The 26,643-nt window shown below is 49.3% G+C and overlaps 1 protein-coding gene across 7 annotated transcripts in view; it reads right to left on the bottom strand.

The window, feature by feature from the left end:
• Tns3 (tensin 3) overlaps positions 1-26,643 on the bottom strand; it is a 245,001-nt gene that overhangs the window by 34,532 nt on the left and 183,826 nt on the right. For all 7 annotated transcript variants that reach the window (XM_028890993.1, XM_028890995.1, XM_028890996.2 and 4 more), the window contains 3 exons: positions 16,266-16,426; positions 15,202-15,316; positions 14,631-14,714 (listed from right to left, as the gene is read on the bottom strand). In XM_028890993.1, the coding sequence (XP_028746826.1) occupies positions 14,631-14,714; positions 15,202-15,316; positions 16,266-16,426 (360 nt within the window). The remainder of the gene's footprint in view (positions 1-14,630; positions 14,715-15,201; positions 15,317-16,265; positions 16,427-26,643) is intronic.

Here is a 26,643-nt window from a genome sequence, read left to right as displayed (position 1 = left end):
ATACAGATGTTTACTGTTTGCTGGAGTTTGAAAGTGAAGTCCAAACTCCAAAGGTCCATGTATTCAAGAGTTATAGATTTGGCGTCCAGTGTGAAGCTATTGGGAGGTGGTGGGACCTTCAAGGGGCGGAACCTGGTAGGAATTCTACAGGTTACTCAAGGAGTAGACTTCAAGGGACTGGAGAAATACATTCCCTCCCTTTTCCTCTCCCTATTTCATCTTCTGGCCATGAAGAGTGTGCTGTCACATGACAAGCTACCCCACCACAGGACCAAAAGCAAAGGAGGCAACACGTTAACCATGGACCAGAACCTTCAACATTGTGAACGGAAATAAGCCAACACTGGCTGAGGTCTCCGCCTTCATGAAGGTCCTACCTCCTGACAGTTAGACACTGATAACTCAGGGTCTTTATTCTTTAACATTAGACAGAATTTACAAAGTTTCACTCACAGAAATAATAGTAATAATAACAATGGTAGTAAAATTTAGAATTAAATGTGTAGATAAAACTTAGAGGAGTCATTACCATTATGACATATCTATGCCCAAACATGACCCTTCTTTCCAGTTATTTATAGCTTTTAAATATTTCTTAATAAGCTTTGAAAATGCCCCCTTTTATGAACAATGTCATTTTAAACAGCCTCTGAGTGACTAAGATATTATCAACTTGATTTCCCCCAGTCCAGGTACAACATGGGCTACAAAGGTGACAGAGACCTTGGTGGTGACAGAGACCTTGGTAATGACAGAGAACCTACCAGATATCAGAGTGGATGGGGTAACTGGGGAAACCGCATGTCCTCCTTCCTACAAAGATCTACTCTGAAGCACGATGAGCCACTGGCCGGGCAGCTTGTATCTTCTTCCAGAATACACACAGGATGTACACATCTTCTAGGATTAGATCTAGTCTTCTATAGACTCTTCTTGTGTTCTCTCTCTCTCTTTCTCTCTCTCTTTCTCTCTCTCTTTCTCTCTCTCTCTCTCTCTCCCTCCCTCCCTCCCTCCCTCCCTCCCTCCCTCCCTCCCTCCCTCCCTCCCTCCCTCCCTCCCTCTCTCTCTCTCTCTCTCTCTCTCTCTCTCTCTCTCTCTCTCTCTCTTACTTCCTTATTACTTTGAGGAAGCTCTAAGGACATTCTGGAAGCTTTTCTAGCCATATCCAGTCCCTCAAGGAAGTTGGCCATCCTACTGTTCACCATGGCCTTTTAGACATGTTTAACCAAGTAGTCATCTTTTCCTGGGGCTAGTCTAAATCAAATACCATAGAGAGGCCACCACCCAAAGCTGTGTGTCACACACACAGGACTGGGTGGGGGTGGGGGTGAACCTGTTCCCTGATTTCCCAGGTTATAGTCTGTAACTGGTCCTCCTGGGCCCTCAGTTCTCATTGTGGCCTGTGATTCTAGTACCTTTTAGACATACGTTAGTTCCAGAAAGGACTGAGACACATGGACACGGTGCTCTCTACAGCCTCAGAATGGAAAGCTGGTCCCAGACCTGCTGAGACAGCTGTCTGACCAGCTTCCACATATCACTGGCACCTACCAGTCTGACCTGCTTCCTTTCAGTGGGCAGCTATATGCCTTTGTCTGTTCTTTCTGTATTAAATATGGGGACAGGGGTCGGAAAGGCAGAGAAAGGAAGGAGCCTCGGGGAAGGGGGGACGGGACACGGGACACAACAGTGGACAAAAACTGTCCTCAATGCCATGTAATCACCCAGAACTGGGAGTGACCATGGTCCCCATCCCACCTCAACTCACTTTCTCCGTGTTTCAGGGCAGGGCTGAACAAGCTGTGGGCACAGGTAGGCACACTGACAGCCACCACTCACCCTCAGTAGCACTGAGAAATCTTGGTACCGCTTCACACATGGTCTCCCCACAGAATAAGAGGCAAGAGCAGCGGCTGACTCAAGGCTGAGAGCCTTCCATGCGTGTGCCAGGCACACCGCTAAGTCACAAGTAGGCACTACCTCACTTAATCCTCCGACATGTTCCATATCAATGATCATTCCTCTATTAGGGACCAGGAGACAGACTCTTGACTGGAGGTGTAGGGAGCTGGTTCACAGGAAGTCAACAGGAATCTTGCCTCCTATCAAGATCTCTGATTCAGCAGCCCACCACTGAAGCTGCCTCTCTCACATGCATGCATCCTAAGACTTGTCTTGGAAAGGTCAACGAGCCTGCTGCACACATTTGCTCTGAGCATAGGGAAGACACGGGGTTCTTGGTGAGTAATTTATAGCCCTGTGTTCAGAAAGCCCTCCCCCCCCCCCGCCACAACATGGACAGGGCCCCCCAGTACTCTAGGCTCCACGATTTGCTATAGGCTGGTGGTAAACATGAGCTCTTTGTCAATTCAGATAGATGGCCATACTTTCCATCTTACCTAAGACTAGGAAAACATTTCTATCTAAGGCAGCCAATTTAGAATATACTGACATACATATGGAATTCATGGAAAAATGACGATTTTATGTGGATCCCATTAAAAGAGCAGGAAGCTTTTGAAAAGGCATTTTCTTCCATTTGATTTGAAGTATCTCTGGCTCTTAGAAGGGGCAACACATAAAACTCACAACCAGGAAGCATGAGGCAGACCCTAATCTGTCCGGGCTTGTCTTGGGGCTTGTGCAAGAAGGGTTTTCTCTCAAGCATATGGCTCCTTCCCCTCTCTCCCTTAATCTTGCTCATGATTTGAGCTGAAACACATACACCCAGTCTTGTATCTGTAACATGCCTTCGTAAGGATCAACAGATGCTTCAGGAGACCACGAATTCTTCCCACACCACTTAGGACCCTGAGATCCCCTCACCCCACACATGGGGGGAGGCAATCCCAGTCCCGCCCCAGGAAGGGAGGACAGTGAAGGTACCAGTTGTCCCTGCTGCATGCAGACGCTCTGCAAGCAATCCGAGATCACTTCAGTAAATGCCTGTTTTGTTTCAAAGTTCATGGATTTGTTTAGAAATACTCCCTTTGACTGCTCCAAGCAGAGAAGACTCAAGAGAGGGCCTCGTTAAAAACCCAGAATATGTCCTATAGGCTGCCTGCCTCCTTGGTGGGAACACTGCTGTCTGGACACTGCAGGGAAGCAATCTCTTGAGGGCCTATGGGGTGGGCTGTGACAGAGAGCATGCAGCAGGCCGGTGATCATCAGTGTGGGCAGAAGGATGCACAAAAAGCTGCACATCTGTAAACCAGGCTTTTGTTCACCCCAAAAAGTCTCAGCAAAGACAGAAAGCTTGCCTTTCCTTGAAGGAGCAACCTGGTTCGGCTCAAGGGTGGAGTATCTTGTCCTAAAGTCTGGGAACTTGAGAAATGTCACTAAGTGATAGGGCAACACAGAGCAGAAAATGTCTTGCTGTTTCTCCAAGACCCATTTCACCTAGGTAGGTGTCTTGGCCACTGGAACTAGGTCTGTCTTCTCCTCCTCCTCCCTAACCCCACCACTACCCTCCCCCACATCCCAGATCAGGTTTCAGCAACTGGATGTGCCCAAAGGATCCAGAGCACAGAGACATCGGGAACACACAAACGGCTCCCAAGAAGCCCCAAGGCCAGCTGTTGGCTTACCTGGGCACCTGGAATCTGGTCAGTCCATGGAAGGGCCTAGAATCTGTGAGCCTTATGGAAGGCACTCTGCAGGGCCGGTCTCCAGCAGCCCCGGGTGCTGAGTCCCGTCCCAGCGGCGTCCCCCACCCACCCTGGGAGGGCTCTGTGTTCTGCCAGTCCCGGGGGAGTCAGGGCGAGAGGCGGGGCGGCCACCTCCAAAGAGGCCCATTCAGAGGGCAGCGGGAGAGCGGGTCGCAGGAAAGAATCCCGGGATTGTTGGGCGGCGGGCCGCGGGCTGCTGCGGGCCGCCTGCCCAGTCAGTGCCTCCAGACTTGGCCCCGCCCGCTCCCCGCGGCAGTTCGCTTCCTTTCCATTCCGCTTCCCTTCTTCCTCCTCCCCTCTTCGAGCTCTGGAAACCTCCCTGGTGAAACCCACCACAGCTTAATGCCACGCGGAGGCCAGTATCACCACCCAGCAGAGACGAGGGGCAGGACCAGCAGCCACGCCCCACACCTCCCCTTCTCAGCAACCTGAGGAGCCAGGAGTTCGGGAGCTGAGTCTCACCAGTGAGGATCTTTTCCCTCTTAATTCCTTTTCTGGTGGATGGAAAGCCTTCACTACAGCCCTGCACAAGGCAACCAAGGAGACTTCAGCTACAAAACCCACCCCTTGGTATCTGCTCACGCTGTGCTGGTTTTCCTCCTGGTTCCCATAAACTGATCTGGAATCAGCCTCTTCACCTGGCTGGTAACCTCTCTACCAACAGGTCTTGGGCAGCATCTATACCTATATCCCGCCCGCCCCCCCCCCTTATTCTCTTCATGTGCCTCCCTCTATCTGAAAGAACCCCCAAACCAACTACCAAACTCCTATAATGTCTTCAACGTTTCTTACAAATAACACTTTAGTTTGGGATACTTTCTTGCTCATTAAGTAGAATCCCAGTTCTATTACTTGGGCACTGATATCAGCGGTAACGTAGATTGTGTACAGCAGTGCAGAGGGACCGGTGTGTCTGGTCCTGGAGACAGACACACCACTCCAGGTGTTACCATGAGGCAATGGCAGCAGAGAGATGACAATCAGTCCTGCTTTGTCCTGTCTGATGAGTAAGGCAAAGCCTCACTCACTCTGCAAATATGAGCTTCTAGAAACAAGTTCTCCCCGCACTTCTTCCCGAAGAGAAGGTTCTATGTTCCCCTAGGGATGTTCCCTTGCCAGTGTGTGCCAGAGTTGGTTTTTACTTCATCATCATAGGGCTCTGCCCAGATAGAAGCTTCCAGCACAACCAGCTGACCATCTTGCTGAATCTAAGCCTGCCCAACCCCAAAGGTCACAATGCCAACCTGGGAGCCTAATCAGGAGAGGCCCCTCGGTCTTGGCTCCTCCAGGCCACATGTCTAGGGCAGAGCCAGGAAGACCCCTAAGAAGATACTTCCTCCCTCTTGTTTATGAGCCTGCAAAACAGCTGTTCCTGCTATCGGAAATGCCTGGCCCCAACCCAACAGGCTCAGCGGGAGGCTCAGCTGGTAAGGTGGATGTACCAGCCTTTCCAATCCATGACTTCTGCAGGAGGAAGGACATTCTCCATGGCAGGTCCATCCCCTCTGTGGGTCCTACCTGTTCACAGGCCAGAGGATTGGAGGCAACCCCAGAGATGGGCAGCAGAGGAAGCTGGACATATTGCGTTTGTGACTGTGACAAAGCCATGACCCAGGCAGTTCTGCGTGGGTCTCCTCAGGCTTAGAAGAGCCTCTAGGAAACCTGCTTATCTCCCTCCCTCCCCTCCCTCTCCTTAGCTGCAGTGTTAGCAACTGGGATGATTCTGAAGCATGACTTCCTTTAGAAAGAAAGTCATTTCTCGGAAACCCTGCTCTTTCCTCTACAGATCAGGGTCAGTACCTGGACAGGAGGTAGACACTCTGAACCAGCTGGGATGCTCATGGGAGGGGAGCAAAATCCCAAGATGTAGCAGAGCCACATCACGAATAGAGAGTTCTTGGAGAGGACCACAGCCCCATAAATGGGCTTGGCCAGCCCTTACCTTCAGCGGCAAGGATGCTGGTCCTGTAACACCTGGGGCCTTGCTCCACATGCTTTGGGCTCGGGCCCACGGTGGCACTGGCACATTGGTCCCTAGACTGGAAAGCCTTGTCTTTAATTCTACTCACTATAGAAAACTTTTGTTTTTCCGTGCTAGAGACGAATCCCTGATCCTAGGCATATCCTACTAGTGACGTAAAGCCCCTGTCCCATGCAGCACAGGCTGGCCTCCAACTCAAGAGTCTTCTGTCTCCGCCTCCTGAGTGCTGCTGGCATTATAGCGCTCCTGGTGCAGCCGGCAGGCTCAGCCCCTGGCTGGGACTATGTAGAAGGAACAGTGAAGAAGGAAAGATGGAAGGAGCCAAGGCGAAAAAGCTCACGTTAGAGGAAGGCGTGGGGGGGGCGGGGGAGAAGAGGCTTTCAGAGGGCTGGAGCTTAGCAACATTGGAAATAAGAGGCCATGATGCCCAGTGGTGGCTAAGGTACCTCTAGCAGGGCAGAGGAAGGATGAACATGCTTGGGGCCCGCTCTCCTAAGACACCATCCCATCAGTTTGGCAGAACTCAGGCTGCCCAGCCCCAAGTGTGTATCTGCTCGTAGGCTCTTGAGTCATATATGCCCAGTACTTTGCCCCATTGGACTGCAGGGGTGCCAGGCAGCACATCAGAAGCATGGATCCTTCTCCTCAGAGCCATCTGGCCAAGTGTAGGGAGATCCCTAGGATTTGACACACCCTCTAGAAAAAGAAACCAAGTGCTTTGTGTGTAAGCTCTGGGTTTCTCTGCTACCCACCTGACAGCCCTGGGGAATGTAAGAGGGTGGTGTCGGTGTGGCCTGCAGGTCTTATCTGCAGCAGCAGGTGCTGCCCCAAGACCCCCAGATGGACCCCCAAACCACCAGAGTAACCACCACTATAGCTGACATCTCCAAGTCAGTCTAAAGTCCTTTTCCTGTTTGTCTGGGAATCAACCATCCCCCCAGCAGACCCAAAGAGAATGCTCCCTGATAATTTGGCAGGAAAAGGATTAAAAACGAAACACAATCCCCTCAAATCTGTGTGCCTGCCACAAACTGAACTCCAACTGCTGGTGACATGGACTTTCTAGTGTGCCATGCTGAGACCTGAGGAACACCAAATTTACCCATCACGCCCTTTGGAGGAATTGGGTGCTGTTTTACTCTTTTCCCCTCAAAGACCTCAAGTGCCTGCTTTTATTTTTCTGTAAATGTGTTCACTAGTCCTTCCTCACAAGTATGGGCATGTCAATGAACAGTTCCTATGCAGCACTCATACAGTGAGACACTGCAAGTCCAGATATACCCAGGGGAATTTGCAGACATGACCACCCCTGTGCTGTGTCTGTATACAGTGGTCCTCTTGAGATCCTCAGTTCTATGTCACAGATTAAACTACAGATGAAAACCTTGATTTAAAAATGGTACCTGTACTACACATGAATGGACTTTCTGCTCTGTTGTTCATCCCTAAATGACACAGGACATTAACTATTGGCCACATTTGCAAGGCATGAGGTATTTAAGTATATGGGAGAATGGGTGGGCAGAGTAGATAAAGTCCACACTGCTGTGCTCAACACACCCAGAGAATGGTACCCACAGGGTTCCGAGAGCCAACACCTACGAGTCCTGAAGGAAGAGTGTACATACTGGCATGGGATCTAAACAAAGGCTGAAGTACCTAACTCTATTGAAACTGTCAGGCCTCAGCCAGGCAGTGGTGGCACAGGCCTTTAATCCCAGCACTCGGGAGGCAGAGGCAGGTGGATCTCTGTGAGTTAGAGGCCAGCCTGGGCTACAGAGTGAGTTCCAGAAAGGCTCTGAAGCTACACAGAGAAACCCTGTCTCAAAAAAGAAAGGAAGGAAGGAAGGAAGGAAGGAAGGAAGGAAGGAAGGAAGGAAGGAAGGAAGGAAGGAAGGAAGGAAGGAAGGAAGGAAGAAAGGAAGAAAGAAAGAAACTGTGAGGCTTCACCTCCCTCTTCCAAGGAAGCACCCTGATCTGAGGGGGTACCAGCCACCACTAAAGGCCCCGGGTGATGGCAGGGAACAAATGGAATGTTCACATCTTCATAGCCCTTACCAACACAGTCCATGTGCCCCTCCTGCACCTCCCACAATCCAGATCCTCCATAAACCAACACAATGGGGCACCCTGGCCAGGAATGCTAGCCTGAGGGGACAGTGGCACCAGAGTTACAGAGGAGATTCCCCAATGCCTAAGGCTGTATGACACCTGGAGACAAGTCTGGGCCAGGTGAACTGGAGGGCAGGGCCTTGGGAGATGAGAGACAAGCACATGGCTGACCTGCCCAACGAGCAAAGGTTGCCACAAATGTCTTTTGCTTTTCCAGCACACTGTTTCCCAGGCTGTCTGCACTTAGGTGCCTACCTGGTTCAGTGTCCTCCAACCCCTGCTGTGGCCAGGTCTGCAATGGATTTCAGGCTCTACACCTGCTACAGGCTGGGCTCCAACCCACTTCTCCAGTCTGGGGCCTAGAGCATGCTCTAGATAGAAGTGGGAAGAGCAGTAGCTTCAACTCCAAGACAAATTTTTGGGACATTCTCACAGAGAGATGAAACAGACTCTCATTTCTAAGACATCCCCGAAACCACACATAGTGCTAGCATTCTTATTCTTTTGTTTAGAAGATGTTTTAAGAGGTTATGCAACTTGTGCTAGATCACAGAGAGCCGGGCTTCTGTCACCATGCCCCAGAGCCATCCTGTGGGCTAAGAATCATGATCAAAGTAAAACTCCTGTTAGCAACATGCCTGAATAGCCTTTCCATGCTGTCTTTGAGAACAGCCCACAGGCCTGGACAATGACATGAGTTGGTAAGTACAATCAAAAAGCGAAGATCTCCCTACCCCACTACCAAGCAAGTCAAGGGATGCAATCTGCTCAGTTTACAAAGCTCTCAGCTCATGGGATCCTTCAAGTTGGCCTGCCTGGTGGATGAGGTGTCAGCAAGGGATGCCAGCAGCTTGTGTGTTCTGAGCCACATTCCACACAAGCAAATTCATGTTCTCATCGAAACAGACTCCTAACAGCACATTCACAGGGCAGTGCTGGACTCTGACCTCCGTGAACCAATCCTTGCTGTTTACTTTTAAGTATATTTACAAGCGGTCCACTTTTTTTTTTTCTTTCACATTCTTCATCTGGGGTGGGGAGAAGGAAGGGTGTTGTGAATTTACTAATCCACATCCATTGCTGGGGCTCCCCTTCCCAGTACACATTCTTTGGCATAAGCTGGAATGCGGACAGTATCACAGGCATCTGTGCAGACAGTATGTGCCTCCCATGCAGACACTCTCATGTTATGTGCACCTAAATATAAATACACAGACTGATACATTTGCTTCGTAAGTTCAATAAATTCAAAGCCACCAAGGTCTACCATAAATATCACCTGAGTTAAGATATAGCATGTGCCTCTATGTGCTCAGTAAAAATTCTCATTACAGATTCATAAAAATTCAAACAGAAAAGGAGCTGGGTATATGAAGGAAAGGGAAAGCTGGCTGGAGCATTTTATAACATGTCAAGCTTCTGATGATGCCAGAATATTCATTTAGTTTTTATTATTTATCTTTGAGATTATAGTATAATTACATCACTTCCCTCTTTCCTTTTCCTCTCTCCAAACCCTCCCCAGTTTTTTCCTTATTTTTATTTTATGTGTATATGTGTTTTGCCTGCATGTCCGTCTGTGATCCACTGTGTGCAGTGCACATGGAGGCCAGAAGAGTGTGTGGTCCCCTGGAACTGGAGTTACAGACAGTTGTGAGTTGCCATGTGAGTGCTGGGAATTGAACCTGGGTCCTCTGGAGGAAAAGCCAGTGTTCCTAACTGTTGAGCCATCTTTCCAGTGCCCCAACCATTTTTCTAAGCAAAACTAAAATACTGCTTCTGAATAAGATCAGTTGAGCCCCCCCCACACACACACACACCTTCTCCTCCCTTTCTGCGTCCTTCCTAACACTCTTGGGCCTTGCTTTTCCTCCTCTTCTGGCAAACATCATTCATTTCGGCCCTCTGAACTCCATCAAACCCAGCTCCCCTGTTTTGAACCAGTTATTCTGGTTCCTATTCTCTATGAACCGAGTAAACAGGCAGACCCCACCCCCCACCCTTTCACAAAGCCTGTATTCACAGTAGAGACAACAGCCCCAAAGGACCCCACATCACTCCGCCAAATACAAAACAGAGATGGCAAAATTACAAGAGCATTCCCTTGAAGCAAACAAACAGTAGCCATCAATCATGTTTACGGATGCCCAAAGCCCTCAAATGTTCTCGAAATAACAATTATAAAAAACTGTTTCGTGACAAGAATGTTCTGAAACTACAGACGGGCAATGGTTGTAAGACATGGTAAATGTTACTAAATGACTGAATTTTCACTTGAAAGTGGCTGTGTTATGTGAATTTTGCCTAAAATAAAATAATTTTTTTTTTAAAAAAAGGATGATTTTGAAACAATTTGGAAAGTAAGTTATGTCAGAAACATGGCTTTTTTCATGAGACATTTCACCATGGTTTTTCATTTCACTTATTTTAGAAATACCAGGGCTAAGTATTACCTAAGAAATGGAAGAATGTTTTATATCTTATGCTTCATAATTTTTTTCTTTCACCTATATAAAGATTGAGATTAAACAATGCTTGCTTCAATTCTTTTTTTTTTTAAGATTTATGTATTTATTATGTATACAGTGTTCTGTCTGCATGTATTTCTATCTGCATGTATACCTGCAGGCCAGAAGAGGGCACCAGATCTCATTATAGATGGTTATGAGCCACCATGTGGTTTCTGGGAATTGAACTCAGGACCTCTGGAAGAACAAGCAGTGCTCTTAACCTCTGAGCCATCTCTCCAGCCCGTTTGCTTCAATTCTCTAAAAAGGCATTTCCTTCCAAAAGGCTCACTTCTGGAATCCTAAAACCTTTATGGGTGCCCTTCTGATTACGTATGTTTCTGGGGTACAACTGGGCTGAAGTGACGATGACCGGACAGACAGCTGCTCTCCAGGCCTGTGCTGGCTGTCTGGCCTCCATCCTCACAAAGCTGAAGGTCTCATGTCAGGCAGGCAAGGATGCTCACGGGCCCCTGGACACTTGCTCAGACACTGTCCCTGGCTCCCCTCCCAGTGTCTACGGTTGCTCTGCCATCTCCATGCCTGACCTCACCCTTTGCATTCTTACAAGCTCCTGGGGGAAGGCAGCAGCAGCAGCATTGACTGTACATCAGCCCTGAACTGGTCTTCATTTACCTGGAGTAGGTGCTTCTATGGAAGCCTCAAGGGGCCTAAGTGAGTAGAGAAAGACTCCTTGGGTAAGAAAGGCCCAAGGAGCTTCTGTGTCCCCACAACTCATGCTCTGCTATGGCCCGAACATGGCCCCTCCCTCCAGTTCATGTGTTAGGAGATCAATGCTAGTGTGGCAGGGGGGAATCTCAGAAGTAAAGACCGAGGAAGATGGAATCTGTTCTCATGAAAGACGTAGCAGCACAAATCTCAGGCACAGATTCCCGACAACCTTCCTGGTTGTCTCTCCACTCCCTATGGGACACCTTCTGCTGGGCTGGGATCCATGAAGACACTCTCTGGTCCCTGCTCTTAGGCTTCCCAGACTACTGAACTGTGAGCCAAGTCTCTGGTTGTTATAAACTTCCTGGGCCATGGTAGTCTGTTAAAGCAGAAGGCAGACTAAGATTCTCCATGCCATTGACAAGTCATGGCCACCAATGGTCTTCTACTACTTATGACACTACCCCTTCCTTGGCTGTTTGTGCTACGGTTTTCGTGTACAACCTCACTAATTCTGCTTCAGGTCTAAGTCAGGCACCTGAGCTACCATGCTCGTAAGTGTTCACAGGAGGTGCATGCAGCAGGAGTCACTTACCGCGCTGTACTAAAACAGATAAACATTGGAGTGCCAGGAACCTCCCTGGCCCCACCCAGGTAGAAAGTGTCAGAGCTAGGGTGTGTGTGCAGCTTGCTTCTGAAGGGAGATGACTAACAGGACAGGTGCCATCCAACAATACCTGCCTCAGCTTCCTAATCCTCTGTGTTCACCGAGAAACACTCCAAAGGCTGAATGGGCATTCCTAAGAGAGGAAGAGCATGGTGGCAGAGCCTTCTAGAACCTGAAAATGCTCGGACATATCTAGATGGAAAGTGAAAAAAAATGTATGCAGGTGTGATCATTCCTGCTGTATGGTATAAGAGAGAAATCCAAGGTAAGTGAAGAGTTGACCTGTGAGAGCTCCCAAATCCTGTGGGAGAACTGCCTTGGCAGACTGAGAAAACCCAGGTCTAACAGCTGGCTCTTAGGTACCATCAGGTGTTGGCAGGCTCCTCTGCTGGCCATTGACCCCCTCTTTCACTTTAGTTATTCAGGCTTTTATAAATGAGGTTTCTTCTTCTTTTTTTATTATGTATATGTGGGTATGTCTGAGTGCATATATGTGTACCATGTGTGTGCAGGAGTCCATGGAGTTCAGAAGAAGCCATCATAGTCTCTAGAACTGTAGTCATATGTGGTTGCGAGCTACCTTGGGAGTATTGAGAACAGAACACAGTCCTCTGCAAGAGCAATCAGGGCTCTTAAGCCATGAACCACTTCCCTAGCTCAAAATAGGCTTCTTCAGTTTATTTAACGACTAGCAGATCCCAAGTATGCTCCGGTTTGCTTTCTGACTACTGTCCAACTGTTTACTGGAGTGTGGCTTGTTTCTGGGTTGGCTGTGTGCAGCATGATTATAGCAGGGAGCCGGCTGGTTCTGGGGACATCTGACTCAGGAACCTTAATGTTAAACTAACCATGGGAGGGCCTGAAGAGACACAGGGGAAGTGTGAGCCTTGGGCACAGGAAATGACTGCCCTCAGAGCCAACCCAGGTTGGAGACTAGTCCAAAGACTCTCCCTGTGCTGCCTCTGAGTCTTCTCTTCTGCAAAGCCAGACCTTCATCCTTGGCCTTCCACATCTATTCTTGCTTTTAGCAGTAATTCTGCTCAGTGATCCCACTTCTAATGTTCAACTACATTAGGTATCTCCGAACAAGCTTCTCATCTCTCAGCTTCAATGTCTAAGCTCCAGGTCTTGGTCTTCCTTTAGCAGGAATCCAGTTAGACTACTTCAACAAGAAGCCCCACACCTGGGTCTCCTTCAGTAATTTTCCATCCCCCCTACCCTCCCACTCCACTCTGCTCCGTGGAGATACAACCCAGCTGACATTGTGGCATTGGGGCTGAGCTCAGCAACATCTCTGGCTGTAATAGTAACTCATGCAATCTACTCTGCGCATTGCCCCAAACTAGTGCACAGTGGTGTCCATTGGACATCTGCCAAGGGGCAGGATTTTTAAGTACAAGTAAATGAAAACTGTTTATTCCCAAGAAATGCCGATAATAACCATGCATGGGGGGTCGGGTCGCTCACTTGCCCTTCCCAGAGTAGAGAAGATGCTACATCAAGAATCTAATTCACAGAGAAAGGTGACTTTAAAATGTACATGGGGTCTGTTGAGGGTGGCAAGGGGCTGGCTCAATAGGGTATAGACAGTTTTCCGAGTTATCACAGTCTGACCCTGGAGACCACAGCCTCAAGAGGCTGGTCCCCATGGCACTGACTAAGCACATTGTGTCTGTAGTGGCCACTGCTAATCTCTAAGCAGATCATTCATGACTCTACCACAGCAGATCGTGATAGAGAGAACCTTTATTCAGACCATGAGTTTTGTATTCCACATCAAGTCCGTCAATGGACACAGAAGAAAGCTGACATCTGCAGTGATGAACAGGGCAATGGAACATTTTGTTGTTCACCACTGAGATGCTATCTAGGATTAGACTCTTTTGATCTGGAGCTTGTGTTACACACGTCAGTTTTTAAAATGACTGTGCCGTGTCCTGTTGGCCAAAGAGAAGCTTGAAGACCAAGATGCTTGAGTGCAGCCTCAAGGAGAGTAGCAGCCTGGGGGTATTCTTTGAGGGACATGTGGGTGAACACTCAGAAAACAAAATGGAAGCCAAGGTCCTAGGAGAGGACCTTTGTGGCCACTCTGACTTCAAATTCCCCCAGGAAATGCAGACAGAGTAACCTTAGGGCCAAAGTACTCTTCTTCAACTTCTTGCTGCTAACCAAAGACATTCCCAGTCTAGGGAGATGGGCTGTCATGAGTCAGGCACTAAGGAAGAACTGGCTCAGGTTAGGATGTTTCTTTGGACCTCGGATGGACTGAGATGCTTTTGGAAACTATCCAGATAAGCCAGGGGTTAGGACTCAAGGACAATGAGATTACCCACATTTTCCAGGAATAGCAAAGAGCAAACTTATATTATGAAAATGAAATGACCAAAAGAATATATGTGGGGCTTCTCTCTACCTTTTCACGCTTGGCCCATCCTGGGATCCCAAGAAACATGGGCAATGTCTACCGGGAAGGAACACTGAGAAACTCACTGGACTGTTAGCTGCCTGCAGTGCAAAATACTGAAGGTCTCCAGGCGTCATCGCAGAGAACAAGAGAAAGGACCAAGTATTTAGGGACAGAAAGACTAGGTGAGCAGCTGGGTCACAGCATGAAGAGATGACCATGTGGTGGGGTGCATGCAGATGCCCTGCCCTTTGCTGGAACCCATTTTCTTAGTGAGAGGATAGCATTCCTCCCTCAAAGCTCTTGCTCAATAGGGATTCAATAAGGATGCTAAGCACATATGCTGAGCTGACCACAGGTCCTACTGAATTGAGCATAAATTGCCACATATGCTACTATCACACTATTCTTACAAATGCTGGGAAGACCTTCAGTGTTTTATTTGCTACTCAACTCCCAACGGGTGGATTTACAGCCACATCCCAAACCCTAGCAAGACATATCCTTGCCCAAGGTTTTGGAGATGTGGCCCAAATGGAAATTGTTCTGCATCAGAGAATGCCTTGGTAAAAACAGCAACCATGCAAATATCATGGCTGCCATAGCCATGGGTTCTTACCACGTCCTCCTTTGCGCAAACTGGCTGGGCTGCTCAGCTGGGGCTCCGGTGGGCTGAACGGAGGGTAGCGTGGGGATGTTTTCACTAGAAAAGAAAGTAGGGAAAAGGTTATTGTTACTTCTCACTGTTGCAGAATATTTATTTACACGGCAAAGATGTGTCTCTGCCTAAGACACCTTCTGATTGGTTTAATAAAGAGCTAAGTGGCCAACTGCTAGGCAAGAGAGAATAGACAGGACTTCCAGGCAGGGAGACAGAAACTGGGAGAAAGAATCTAGGTGCGCGATTTCGCCAGCAGACTCGGAGCAAATTGGATGTACTGTACTAAGAAGAGGTAACCCAGCCACGTGGCAGAACACAGGTTTTAAAAACCTGTGTTTTTATGGGTTAATTAAGTTATAAGAGCTAGTTGGGGAAAAGCCTAAGCAAAGGCCAAGGTTTCATAATTAATAATAAGTCTTTGGGTCATTATTTGTCTGTCTGGCAGTCCAAAGATAGTCCAACAAGAAAGCTTGCTACATCCCACCTTGTGGTACCAAGTTGCACCAAACTAGTTTTTCTTCCTTCTTACCATACGGAGTTTCTGGCGACACAGGGAATGCTGGCGTCAGACACATAGACTCCTTGCTGTTTGAAATCCTGCCATCGATCATATCGAGGTCAGGGGGATATGCAGTGATCATCGTCTGAAGTCAGCATAGAGAGAGAAGAGAAAAACGAGGAATCACATAAAGGTGCCTTCCACGTAGATATGGCCCCTCAAGATGGTCCACTGACCTCTGAGAGTGGCTCAAGGGGGAAGAAACCGGCCTCTTGCCACTCACTGTCACCCAAGCTGGAGCACAGAGAGAAGGGGCTTACGGGCCATCATCTTAACACAGTGCTGGAGAGTCAGGAGCGAAGGTGATGGAGGCTTTGATACAAAGTAAGTAAGCATCCCACCACTGAGCACGAAAGAGCACCAAGGAATCCTTAACTACATCACTGTTACAGATAAGTGAAAATACACAGAAAGTCAAACACACAACACGGAATGAACTTTAGGAGAAATGTTCCATATAGCAATAATGCATGTTTGTAAGAGTTACGGAGAAGGCTCCAATTTTTCAACTTGAGAATCAAGCGTATAATTAGAGTTAACTATCTGGGGACGGTGGCCTGTCCTACTCCAGTTCTGACGCGAAGCCTTGAAGACATCTCCCAGGCAGGACCTCCCTCAGGATCATCATTTGCCATGGAGGACTTGGAGCCCTGTGTGCAGGCTACAAGTCTGCATTTGCCACTGTTTATGCCGTCCATCTGCAGGGTCCTGCTAGGTCCAGGGCCATGCTTCCTAACCCTCACAACCCACCTGTAGGCTTTGCATCTCACACTCATTCTACAGGTCAGAGCACTGAGGTTTCAATGGCCCATGTAAGGCACCCCTTGGATAGCCATCTATGGGGAGTGTGTGGACCCCACACAGGCCCTCTGACCTAGGCTCCCAATCAGAACTCCGGTCTATCACTGAAGAAACCACGTCAAGGACAGAAAGGTTACAGTGACGGGTGACCTTATGCAAGGCATAGCCATTGCCCTAAGCCCAAGGACAGGAAAGTGGGGCTGAGCAGAGGCGGGGGCAGGGCCAGGACATACCTCTTTGATGTCTGCAGGAGAGGAAAAGGGTCCCAGACTTGGGGCCGGGTCCACACTGGCCTTTCCCCAGCCACACTTAGAGAAGGACACCTGGCTCCCGGCATCATTGTCATACTGCCCGAGGCTCAGCTTCCGGAGCCGTCCCCCGATGGACTCATCACCTGAGGCGCCGGTAAGGAGAAAAATAAATGGGCTTCTGAGTAGGATCCTCATCGCACAGTGTAGAGACCATTGATAAAGCCCATCTTCAACTATTTCTGGGTAACGCCATCACTAGTCAGTCACTCCAGACAGACGCAAGGGCTGCTACAGGCAGGCCACAAGCACAGGGGCCATCCTAGGATGCCCAGAGACAAACCAGAGTACTCCATCCAGAAAAGGCCTTGGGGTACAGGTAAGCCCAGGCACTAGGATTCAGCCTACTAGGATTCAGTGCTAGGACAGGAGACTGGCTGAGCTTGACTTCAGAGAGGGCCAGTTAAGATCCAGCCCCCAGGCCTGGTATGAGCACTACCAGACTATGCACCTGCAGTGACCCAGGCATTTGGTTCTCCCATGACAAACGGAACCTTCACATGGAGGGGAAAACCCCAAACCAGATACTAAGAGTGAACATTCACTACCCCAATGCCACTCTCTGCCAGAAACTCCACAGGCATTTACTCCTGACCCAGATGCCCATGATCAAACCGATACTCTTCTTGTTAGGGAGAAAAGTATGTCTGGGCGAGAGTCTGCTTTTTAAAATTTCTTTCAGGGAATTCTCAAAATTGGGCAATAAGGGAAAACCTGCAGCAGCCTATAAAAGTGATAACGTTTCGAGTCACGATGTAGTCTTTTCACACCAAACCAGGCTTTGCTGGCAGTCTAGGCATAAGCTAAAAACGCAGAACCCCTAAGTATGGTGGTACATGCTTCTGATTCCATGAGGCAGGACCACTGTCGGTTCAACGTCAGCCTGGACTAGGTGCTGAGACCCTCTCTCAAAACGGTAAATAGACAGGGCTGGGGAGGAGGCTCAGATGATTGCTTGCTGCATGGGGAAGAGGTTTCACACAAGGCTGCCCAGATTCGGCCTCAGGGACACAGGTGGCCCTCCTATCTCTTAAATGTGTTCGGTCCTGGGACAGAGAAGTCTGAAAGAGCGGGAAGAACAAGGTCCAGTAAGAGAGCCTTGTCACATCGCAGCAGCCCTGCCCCTGCCCCGGCAATGGTGACAAAGAAGACATTATCAGAAAGAGACCACTGTGTGTGTACTCATGGTGACTGGTGACCAAGCTGGACAGGGGTGCTCGTGTAGAAAAAAATCCACAGTCCCTCCATCACAGTGAGCAGCAGAGGAGTTTCAGGCCTGGGGGTTTGCTCTGCACCACACAGCAGATCAGTCAACAGCCGTGTATTAATGATACAGGTGCAATGGCAGATGCTTTAAGGTCCAAAGAAAAAAGAAACAGTACCAAAATAGTCAAAAGCCCATCTCTGGGATGCGGGATTCCAGGCAAGGGCTCCCATTTTCTATAAATGTCTCCTTTAAAAAAAAAAAAAAAAAAAAAAAAAAAAAAAAAAACTTTCAAGCTATAATTATTTTTATTTATTTTTTTGAATTATAGCATAATTACATCATTTTCCCCTTCCCTTTCCTCCCTCCAAACCCTTCCATGTACTGCACACCTTGCTCTCATTCAAATTCCTGGCCTCTCTTTTCTTTAATCTCTCTCACACACACACACACACACACACACACACACACACACACACACACGTATGTGAACACACATATATTCCTTAATACATAAAAACAACGTGCTTAGTCTGTATAATATTACTTGTATTTATATCAACCATTTGTTGATAACCATTTATTGTTCGATAACCACTTAGTATGCTCTTCCCTGGAGACTATTTCTCCTGCCCTCAGCAATCCTCAGCTGCCTGAAGTTCTCTGTGCATGGCTGAAGCCTCCTGCACTTTCCCCCATCCACATTAACATATCTATTGGTGTCATCTCGGCTGGGTCCTGTTTAGGTGTGCTGGCAATACTTCACAGGTGCAGCTTCTCTGAAATTCCTAGGAGACACAATTTCACAGCAAAGTTCCTGTCCCTTTGACTCTATCTTCTAAAGTTTCACTAAGAACATTGTTACTTTCTAAAATTAGGGAAGAAGAGACTTGGATTCCTTTTGGGAGAAACCAACCTGCTTCCTTTTTCTCTCTATAGGGCTCTGTATGGATGGCCTCTGCTGGTTCTCACCTCTGCAGGGCTCTGTATGGATGGCCTCTGCTGGTTCTCACCTCTGCAGGGCTCTGTATGGATGGCCTCTGCTGGTTCTCACCTCTGCAGGGCTCTGTATGGATGGCCTCTGCTGGTTCTCACCTCTGCAGGGCTCTGTATAGATAACCTCTTCTGGTTCTCTCCTCTGCATTGCTCTGCATGGATGGTTGCTGGTTCTCTACTCGGCAGGGCTCTGCTGGCCTACACTGGTTCTCTCTGAGCCTCAGGTCTTACATTACACCCACTCTAATTATCTTCACAAACTCTGGTGTTAGGTCAATAAACATTTCCTCCTTCCTGAGCAACCCACTAAAGGAACCCAAATAGATGTAGCCTTCCCCACCATACCAAGGCGATGCACCCTACGGAGCCACAAGGGGCCACACTGCTGGCATCTCTGCCCTTCTTTAACTACCCAGAGACAGGAGAGAGGTCTAACAGTTCCAAGGCAGGACCTGGTCTTCCTATTTGTCAGGCAAGGTGATGCTGAAGTTAGGTGCCACAACAGACCCAAGGCAGCTCAGCAAGTACAGTGAGAGAGCAGAGCTTAAGCCTAGGCCCGAGGCCACACCTCGAGCCGGAACACTCCAGCAGCTCTGTCTCCACTAGGCACCAATAGCATCTACAGCAGAGACCCTATGGCAGCTGCTCCTCCTCAGCAGTGGGAGGTGACAGGGCAAGAGGGAATTCCCAAGGGTGGGGACCCTATGCTTGAGAACTGAACGAGGCCCAGGAACTGAGTGGTCCAAGAACATCCACGGGGATGGGTATGGTCTCTTACACAATCATTGTCCTTCAGTTCCTCACACTCAGCTGTTACACACAGGTTCGTGTGACACGCCCACATTCACTGTCACAGACACTCGCTCTCACATGCTGACACATGCCACATACCCAGTCTCTCATCAACACACTACCTGACACTGAGTCACACCTTCTCTCTCCCATTCCCACACATGGCTATTCAGACACACGCCACATGGGCACTATCTTACACCACACTTATGCATCTGTCTCCCCCACAGCCTCCCACACTCTCATGCATTCACATGCACACACTGACCTCCATATTGACATGGCCTCTGCCTGCACACCTGTGACAGGCAAGGCTTGGGTTTTGTGCTCTCCATACTGGGGTGGGTGGGCACTTCAGCACCCTTGCCCCACTTCTGTGGGTCCACACTCCTGGGTGCTACAAGACTCCCCATTTGAAGGCTGCTATCAGGAAGTAGGGTGCTGGGCATTCCTAGAAATGCACTTCTTCCCAGATGAGGAACCCCCAGCATTTCCACTCCCAGGGGTTATAGAAGCAGGTGTGGTGTAAGGCTTCCTCCCTTCTTGCAGGGAGCATTCCTCGCCCATCAAACTCCCTGTACTGATAACTCCTCCTCAAGGCCTACAATGACCCTATGACAGTGAGTATGCCAAGGTCCTTAGCCTCAAACACAAACACCAGAGCCTCAGAAGAAAGGTGGGGCTAGGGACTACCCCAAGAAAAATGCAGGCACCGCCACTTCAGCCTGGCTCCTCTCACTACATCAGGGCTTCTCAGGGCCAATGTTCCCTGGTAGAAAAGACACAGAAGCCACCAGACATTTTTCCCTCACACTCTAGTGATTCAGAGGCCTGGAGGGAGGCTGGCTGCTGCAGGGACATTTCTCTATGTGTTTTATTTACTATCTCCAGTGCCTGGCAAGCAGGCCACCTCTCTTTAGAAAGACTGAAACAGTAAGCAGGGTTATTTCTCGCCACTACCTCCCTTGGGCTAAGCTTCGTTACTGAGGGTAGATGTGGAAACAGCCGCCTACCCATCATGTCAGATCTCAGCTCTGATGTCCATCCCCACTGATGCTCTGGAGGACTGGGGGCCTATGAGTGGGTAAGCAATAGGAGGGCAGGAGATGGAGGATGGAGCGACAGACGAGGGACAGATGACCTGGTCAGCAGCCTATGCTGAAGGCTGACTCCCCAGGCCTCCCTGAAAGAGCCCATAATGGTTTGTCAGACACACGCTCCCAACCCTCCCTTCCCTGGGAACAGTGCCACAGAGTAAGGAAGACACATGGCTTGTTCGTTTCTTTTTCCACTCTAGGCTCAACGTGTGAGCATCTGCTGGGGAATAAATCGTTTATGTCCATTAGGTTATACTCTTCACACTAACATGAAAGCATCACTATGCACCACCCTTTGTCTTCCCGCTGTTCAGGGTAGCCCTGGGTCTATCTATCTGCCAGCTCCTAGCAAAGCAGTTCTCAATCTGTGAGCCATGACCCCTTTGGGGATGATCAAACAATCTTTTGGAAAACACAGATATTTATGGTACGATTCACTCATTACAGTTATGAAGTAGCAACAGAAATAATTTTATGGGTGGGGCTCACCACAACATGAGGAACTGTACTAAAGGGTCGCAGCATTAGGAAGGTTGAGAACCACTGCCCTAGCAGGACCCTAGGGAGGGGCTGCATCAGAGCCACCTGTTTCCCTCTATGGCTGGTATTCCACATCTGCAGTAGCAGAAATAGCAACCTTCGTTGGTTTATGGTACAAGGACTGCAAACTGACTTCAGATCTCCAGTGCAGAGCTGACCCAATGGGCTTGGGCAACTAACTGAATAGCAAAATACTTCATGAGTCCATGAGGAAATGGTAAATCTACTCTCTGAACAGAGCTGTCAAATCCATGCTATACAAGTGGCGGCGACATTCTTTACTGCTCATTTTCCTGTACGAAGTCAAATTCGGGAAAGGGGAGGGGAGAGGACAAGAGGAGAAGGGAGGAGTAGAGGGAGGGGAGGGGAGGAGGGGAGGGGAGGGAGAAGAGGGGAGGAGGAGAAGGGAGAGGGGGAGGAGGGGAGGGGAGGAGCAGGGAATGCTGGTGGGCACTAAGGTGTGGCTGTCGCTGCTGGTGCTTGTCTGATATGGGAACGAAGAGGAGCTGTGCTGACTTGAGGGAGCCTTCTCATGGTTTGGCGCGGCCCTACATGCACACCAACTGGTCTAGGTTCTGAGAAGAGCCAAGGGAGAAGAGGGAGAAACCAGGCATCGGGGAATATTTGCAGGCAAAGGGCCTCTCCCATCACTGCGGCAGAGCCACCTGCACCTGCTGGGGCCCTCTTGGCTCCCTTCCCACCTGTGCCTGCTGGAGCTCAGTTATTGTAGGGAGCTGCACCTGCTTCCAGCGTGTACCCCGGCAGTAAAAAGGAAACTTGACCTGGACCCTGGCGCTTCCAAAAGCTCAGAGAGCTGGGGACAGAGAGGCCACTTCAGGCCTAAGTGAGCAACTCTGCTGATGAGCCTTGTTCCAGGAACCTTCCATGCAGCTGGGCTCCCCATGGAGGGAGGGACAGACAAGCAGCCATGTGGTGACATGCTTTGCTGTGGCAGAATGACTGGTCACCCAACCTCGCTCTCGACTCCGCCATCAACCCCACCATCAACCCCGCCAGCTCCTCTGAGCATTCAGCTGTCCTTGTGTGGGCCAGCCTTCCACCTGGCCCTAGGGACCCACTTGACTTCAGGCTAGAGCTCAAGACCCGAGTCCCTGTGTGCTCTTCACTGTGACTCCCAAAGTCAATGCACTGAGTATATGCTTGGGAGGGGGGGGGGGGTGAGGTTTAGATCACTTAGCTGGAAAACTACCTTTTAGAAGAAATCTCCCACAATGCTCCTTGGCAGTTCTGCACTTGTTCAAATGCACCAAACTCCCAATTGTGGGTGTGGTTGGTACAAAGCCCTTCCTCACTGGTCTCATTCAGCTGTGTCCTTCAATGCTGCCATGGGCCATGCAGAAGCTTCTTAGTGTCACCTGGCCTTTCTGGAATGAGGGAGAGGGGTGCCGAGCAGGAAACACCAGGACACCCACACTGACTTTTCAGGGTAGAATCCTCTCCTTGGTGGGGTACATGGCCCACTCTGTTGCTAAAATAAAGCTACCAGTCCTAGCGGGAGGCAGCTGATGGGGTAATACCACTGGCTGTCCTCTACATCCTGCACAGCAAGGCCCCAAACTCTGGCCCCATTGGAACCAACCTAGGAGAACATCCCAGCCTCAATGAGCCATAGGAGGAGTGACTAGATACACATCTACGTTCAAAACTGTAATTGTAAACACATGGTTCTGCAGCAGTATGTCACTAAGATCCCCCAGGGTGGGCTTTACCCTTCCTCTTCTACATCTGCCTCTTCCCTTGGAGTCAGGACATGACTGTCAAGCTCTCAGCTTGTAGGCACTGCAGGTCTGAACCCAGGAGTCATTAACTGAGCATCAAGTACTTCAAACACTTGGGCTGTACCAGGCCAGTCAGCCTCCCTTTGCAGCCAGAAGCACAAGTGGGCGTCATGAGCACCAGCATCCAGAAAGCCCATGGTGGTCACAGAGTGCAGTGCAAAGAATGGATGGAGTCAACGTCTTAGCAAGAAATCAGTGTGTAACACCAAGATGATGGTGGACTCACGGACTCTTAGCAGCACTCTGCACAGGCATGCAGTGAAATGGACATGCTAACTTGCTTGACCACACTGAGTACCTCAATGGTGTATATCAGAATGCACTGAGCATCTTACATACATAGACACAGAAACAAGCATAACTAATAAAAAGGACAGGGAACAGGTCCTAGAACGTGATCCATTTTCAAACATGGTCTTTATTTTCTACCTGGGACCCTGGAGAAAGAAGCACCCGTAAGTGATTAATTCTTCTCTACGGGATCATGTAAGAACAAAAAAGCAAGCCTGGCACCACATGGCATGTGGGTGGTTTCGGAAACTCCCTCACATTCCTGGGAATGAAAACAAATACCATGAGGTATTTCTGCTGAGGTGGGGGCCTCCTGATTTCAGCTCACTTGGATAAATAAGCATAACCTCTACAGACAGTGACTGGACAAAGGGTGGTGTGGTGAGGACAATTCAGCTCAAGTGTTCCCTGAAATGAACTGAAGAGTTCTCTTCGGCAGGCTCAGTGGCCCCAGTCACCTGGTGGGCATGTTCCTCAAGAGCAAGTGGCACGAATTTCCCACAAAGAAAATGGGTAGGACATTGGTAGCCCAAGTGCTGAGTGACATATCAGGAAGAGGGCAGGAAAAGCCCTCTGGGTATACACAGGGCCATCCCCTCTTCCCAGTCTCTGTTCCTAACCTGATCCTAATAGGGAAAGGAGACTTCTGCAAAGTTATGACAGAGGAAGGAAATGGAATTGAAGATGTGTTCCCCTGGGAATCCTGCAAGTGCTTGATTAGGTGAAGGTATATTTGAAAGGGAGATAACATATCCCCAAATCTGGGAAGAACATCTTTCTCATGCAACAATTATCTACCACAATGCTGAATGAACTCTGCATAGAGTTGTAAAGAGCTCCAAGCTACAAAGGGGATTCTGGTAACGCCATCACTCACATCTGAGAGATTCCACTCACCAGGAGGGTTTCGGGACGCAGTTCTGATTCCTCCCTTTTATATTTAAGTAGCCTCCTCTACTACAGCTACAGAGGGCAAGACACTTCCCTCAGTCAACGCCCATGTCATGGCACAAAGGCCATGTGGTAGAACCAGAAATTACAGCACATGGCTGACCTCACCAAGCTTGGGAACTGTCAGAGCCTCTTTATCCTGATGGAGACAAAGGAGTTGATCTCCATCACATGGAAGACCACAAAAGGCAGTTCTCCCTGAGGATGGCCTTCTGAGATAACAGACCACCACATGTTTCTACTACATTGAGAGCTCCAAGTTTCTGAAGATGACCCTGTCCACCGACAGGCTGGTTAGTCTTCAAAGAGACTTTAAAACATCTAAGTGGCACTTTCCTAGCAAACTCAGCAAGAACTGCCCCGTGACCCAGTAAATCCACATTTAGTGAGAAGCAAATAGGTATTCCAACAGATATGTATGCATCCACAGGCATAACAATATTCACAATAGCCAAAAATGCTGATGGAATCCTAGTGTCTGAAACAGATGAACTATGGAGTATTGTTTAGTCATAAACAAGAATGAGTCTCCAACAGTCACAGACCTTTGAAAATAATGTAAAAAGAAACGAGCCAAGAAGGGCCACATCATATACACTTGCATTTATATAAAAAGCAAGAACATCTAGGGAGACAGGAAGGTTAGCATGCAGGGGGCTGAGGTTGGGTGGGTGGAAAGGGAGCCCTAATGGGTAGAAGTCTTCTCTGGGGGAATGGGGAGAGTTCAGAAACCACATAATGGAAGTGGCTGTACAATGTGTAGCATTGCTAGAAGCACTGTGACCCAGTAGCTCCTTACCCCTGCAGGGACAAATCCCCAGGCAGAGTTGGAAGCAAACACAACCCACGGCATTTTCATGCACCTAGTCCCACCCTTCTGGTGTCTCTGAGCCATGACCCCTGACTCATAACCAAGTCCTACCCACAGTGTCCCCTGTCACATCCACCTTCGCCATGGATGGGACAGCGATTGTATAGACAAGCCTTGAGCTGCCCAAGGGCCCATGGCTTGCCCTAGGGGCTTCTTGAACACAAGACTGAACCTGTGGTGGGGCCCACCCTGCCCATCCAGCATTATTTCCTGACACCTCTGCTGGTACTGATTGTTTAGCACTAAGCTTCCCCAATATCCCACACCCTTTGGGAACATCTACCTGGCCAGTAGCCCTGCCAGGCCTGGCTATGAGAGTCTCATGGAGCACCCCCTAGATTCCTTGACCTGCTAGTGGTGATAGTGACTGAAAGGTGTTAGCGAAGGTAAACCGTGTGGGGAATCTCCTCTTCCACATGTCTCTGGTCCCTGCCATCAGAAGCACACAAGGGCTGAATTTTAAAGCTTCACACACTCCTCCCACAGCACAGGCAGGAAGGCCAGGATGCTATCTGCAAGAAGTGCCTGCCAGGCTCCTGTCACCAGGGCACTGAGCCTAATGTAACAAGAATGAAGTATTTTATTAACAGCAAGAAGCAAGAAGTCCCCGAGGTGTGGAATTAGCAGCCAGCCTTTTGTCACGCATAGAAGGACAGACTTCGTACTCTGGCTCACGTCTCTGGTTACCCAGGTAGCCCGGCCATTCCACTGCCGCTTAAAGGCTGTGATCCAGGAAAGCCGCCCACTCACAGGCTGAATGGGAGTTGGGGGAGGCAGGGGCTGGGGTTCTGGCAATGAAGCAACATCTGGGGCTCCCAAATAAGGTACATCCCAAATAAGAGTCCATCACACCAGAGTGAGGGAGTACTTCTTACTGGCGAGTGGGCACTTCGAGGCAGCAAAATCCCCCAAATGAACTGCCTGCCCTCACCTGGTTTTCCACGGGATGTAACACTGTAGTCAGCGCAAACAGTGCTCAGTCTCGGGTGCCAAAGCGGGCTCCTCACCCCGGCCAGCCTCTCTGGTCCTACAGTGGAGATGGGCTACCTCATAAACCCCCTGACTATCCTCACCTCACCTCAGTGTCCATCTGGCAGAGCAGCTAGGGAGGGGAGGCTCTGCACTGTTGCCTGACGAGAAGTTCTCTGTTCACAGATATCTCTGCAGCGTTTACCCCAGTCCAGAAAACACAGCCTGGCTGGTGAGGGGGCATGGCCAAGAGATGCGGAGTTGACAGGTGGACAGAGAGGGTACTCAGAGGGGATTAATACTGTCGTCATCATGACCACACCTGCATGACCACCATGATCACAGTCACCATTACCACCACCATCACTATAGTCACCTTCACCACTGCTACCACCAACATCACCACTTCCACCACCAATACCACCACTACAGTCATGATTCTCACCACCACCGCTATCATCGTCACTACCACCACCATCATCATCACCACCACCATCATCACCATCACCACCACCACCATCACTACCACCAGCACCACCAGCACCATCATCATCACCAACATCATCACTACCACTACCATCACCATTACCACCACCATCATCACCACCACCATCACCATCATCACCATCACCACCATCACCATCACCACCATCATCATCACCATCAACAACAACACCATCACCACCATCACCACCAACATCATCACCATCACCACCACCAACATCATCACCACCATGACCACCATTTCTGCCTCTTCTTACAAATGGCATGACTCTCTATGGAGGAAATTCCA

The sequence above is a fragment of the Peromyscus leucopus genome, chromosome 10 (assembly GCF_004664715.2).
Source record: "Peromyscus leucopus breed LL Stock chromosome 10, UCI_PerLeu_2.1, whole genome shotgun sequence".
NCBI classification, from domain to species: domain Eukaryota; kingdom Metazoa; phylum Chordata; class Mammalia; order Rodentia; family Cricetidae; genus Peromyscus; species Peromyscus leucopus.
This window is presented reverse-complemented; position numbering and strand designations above follow the sequence as displayed.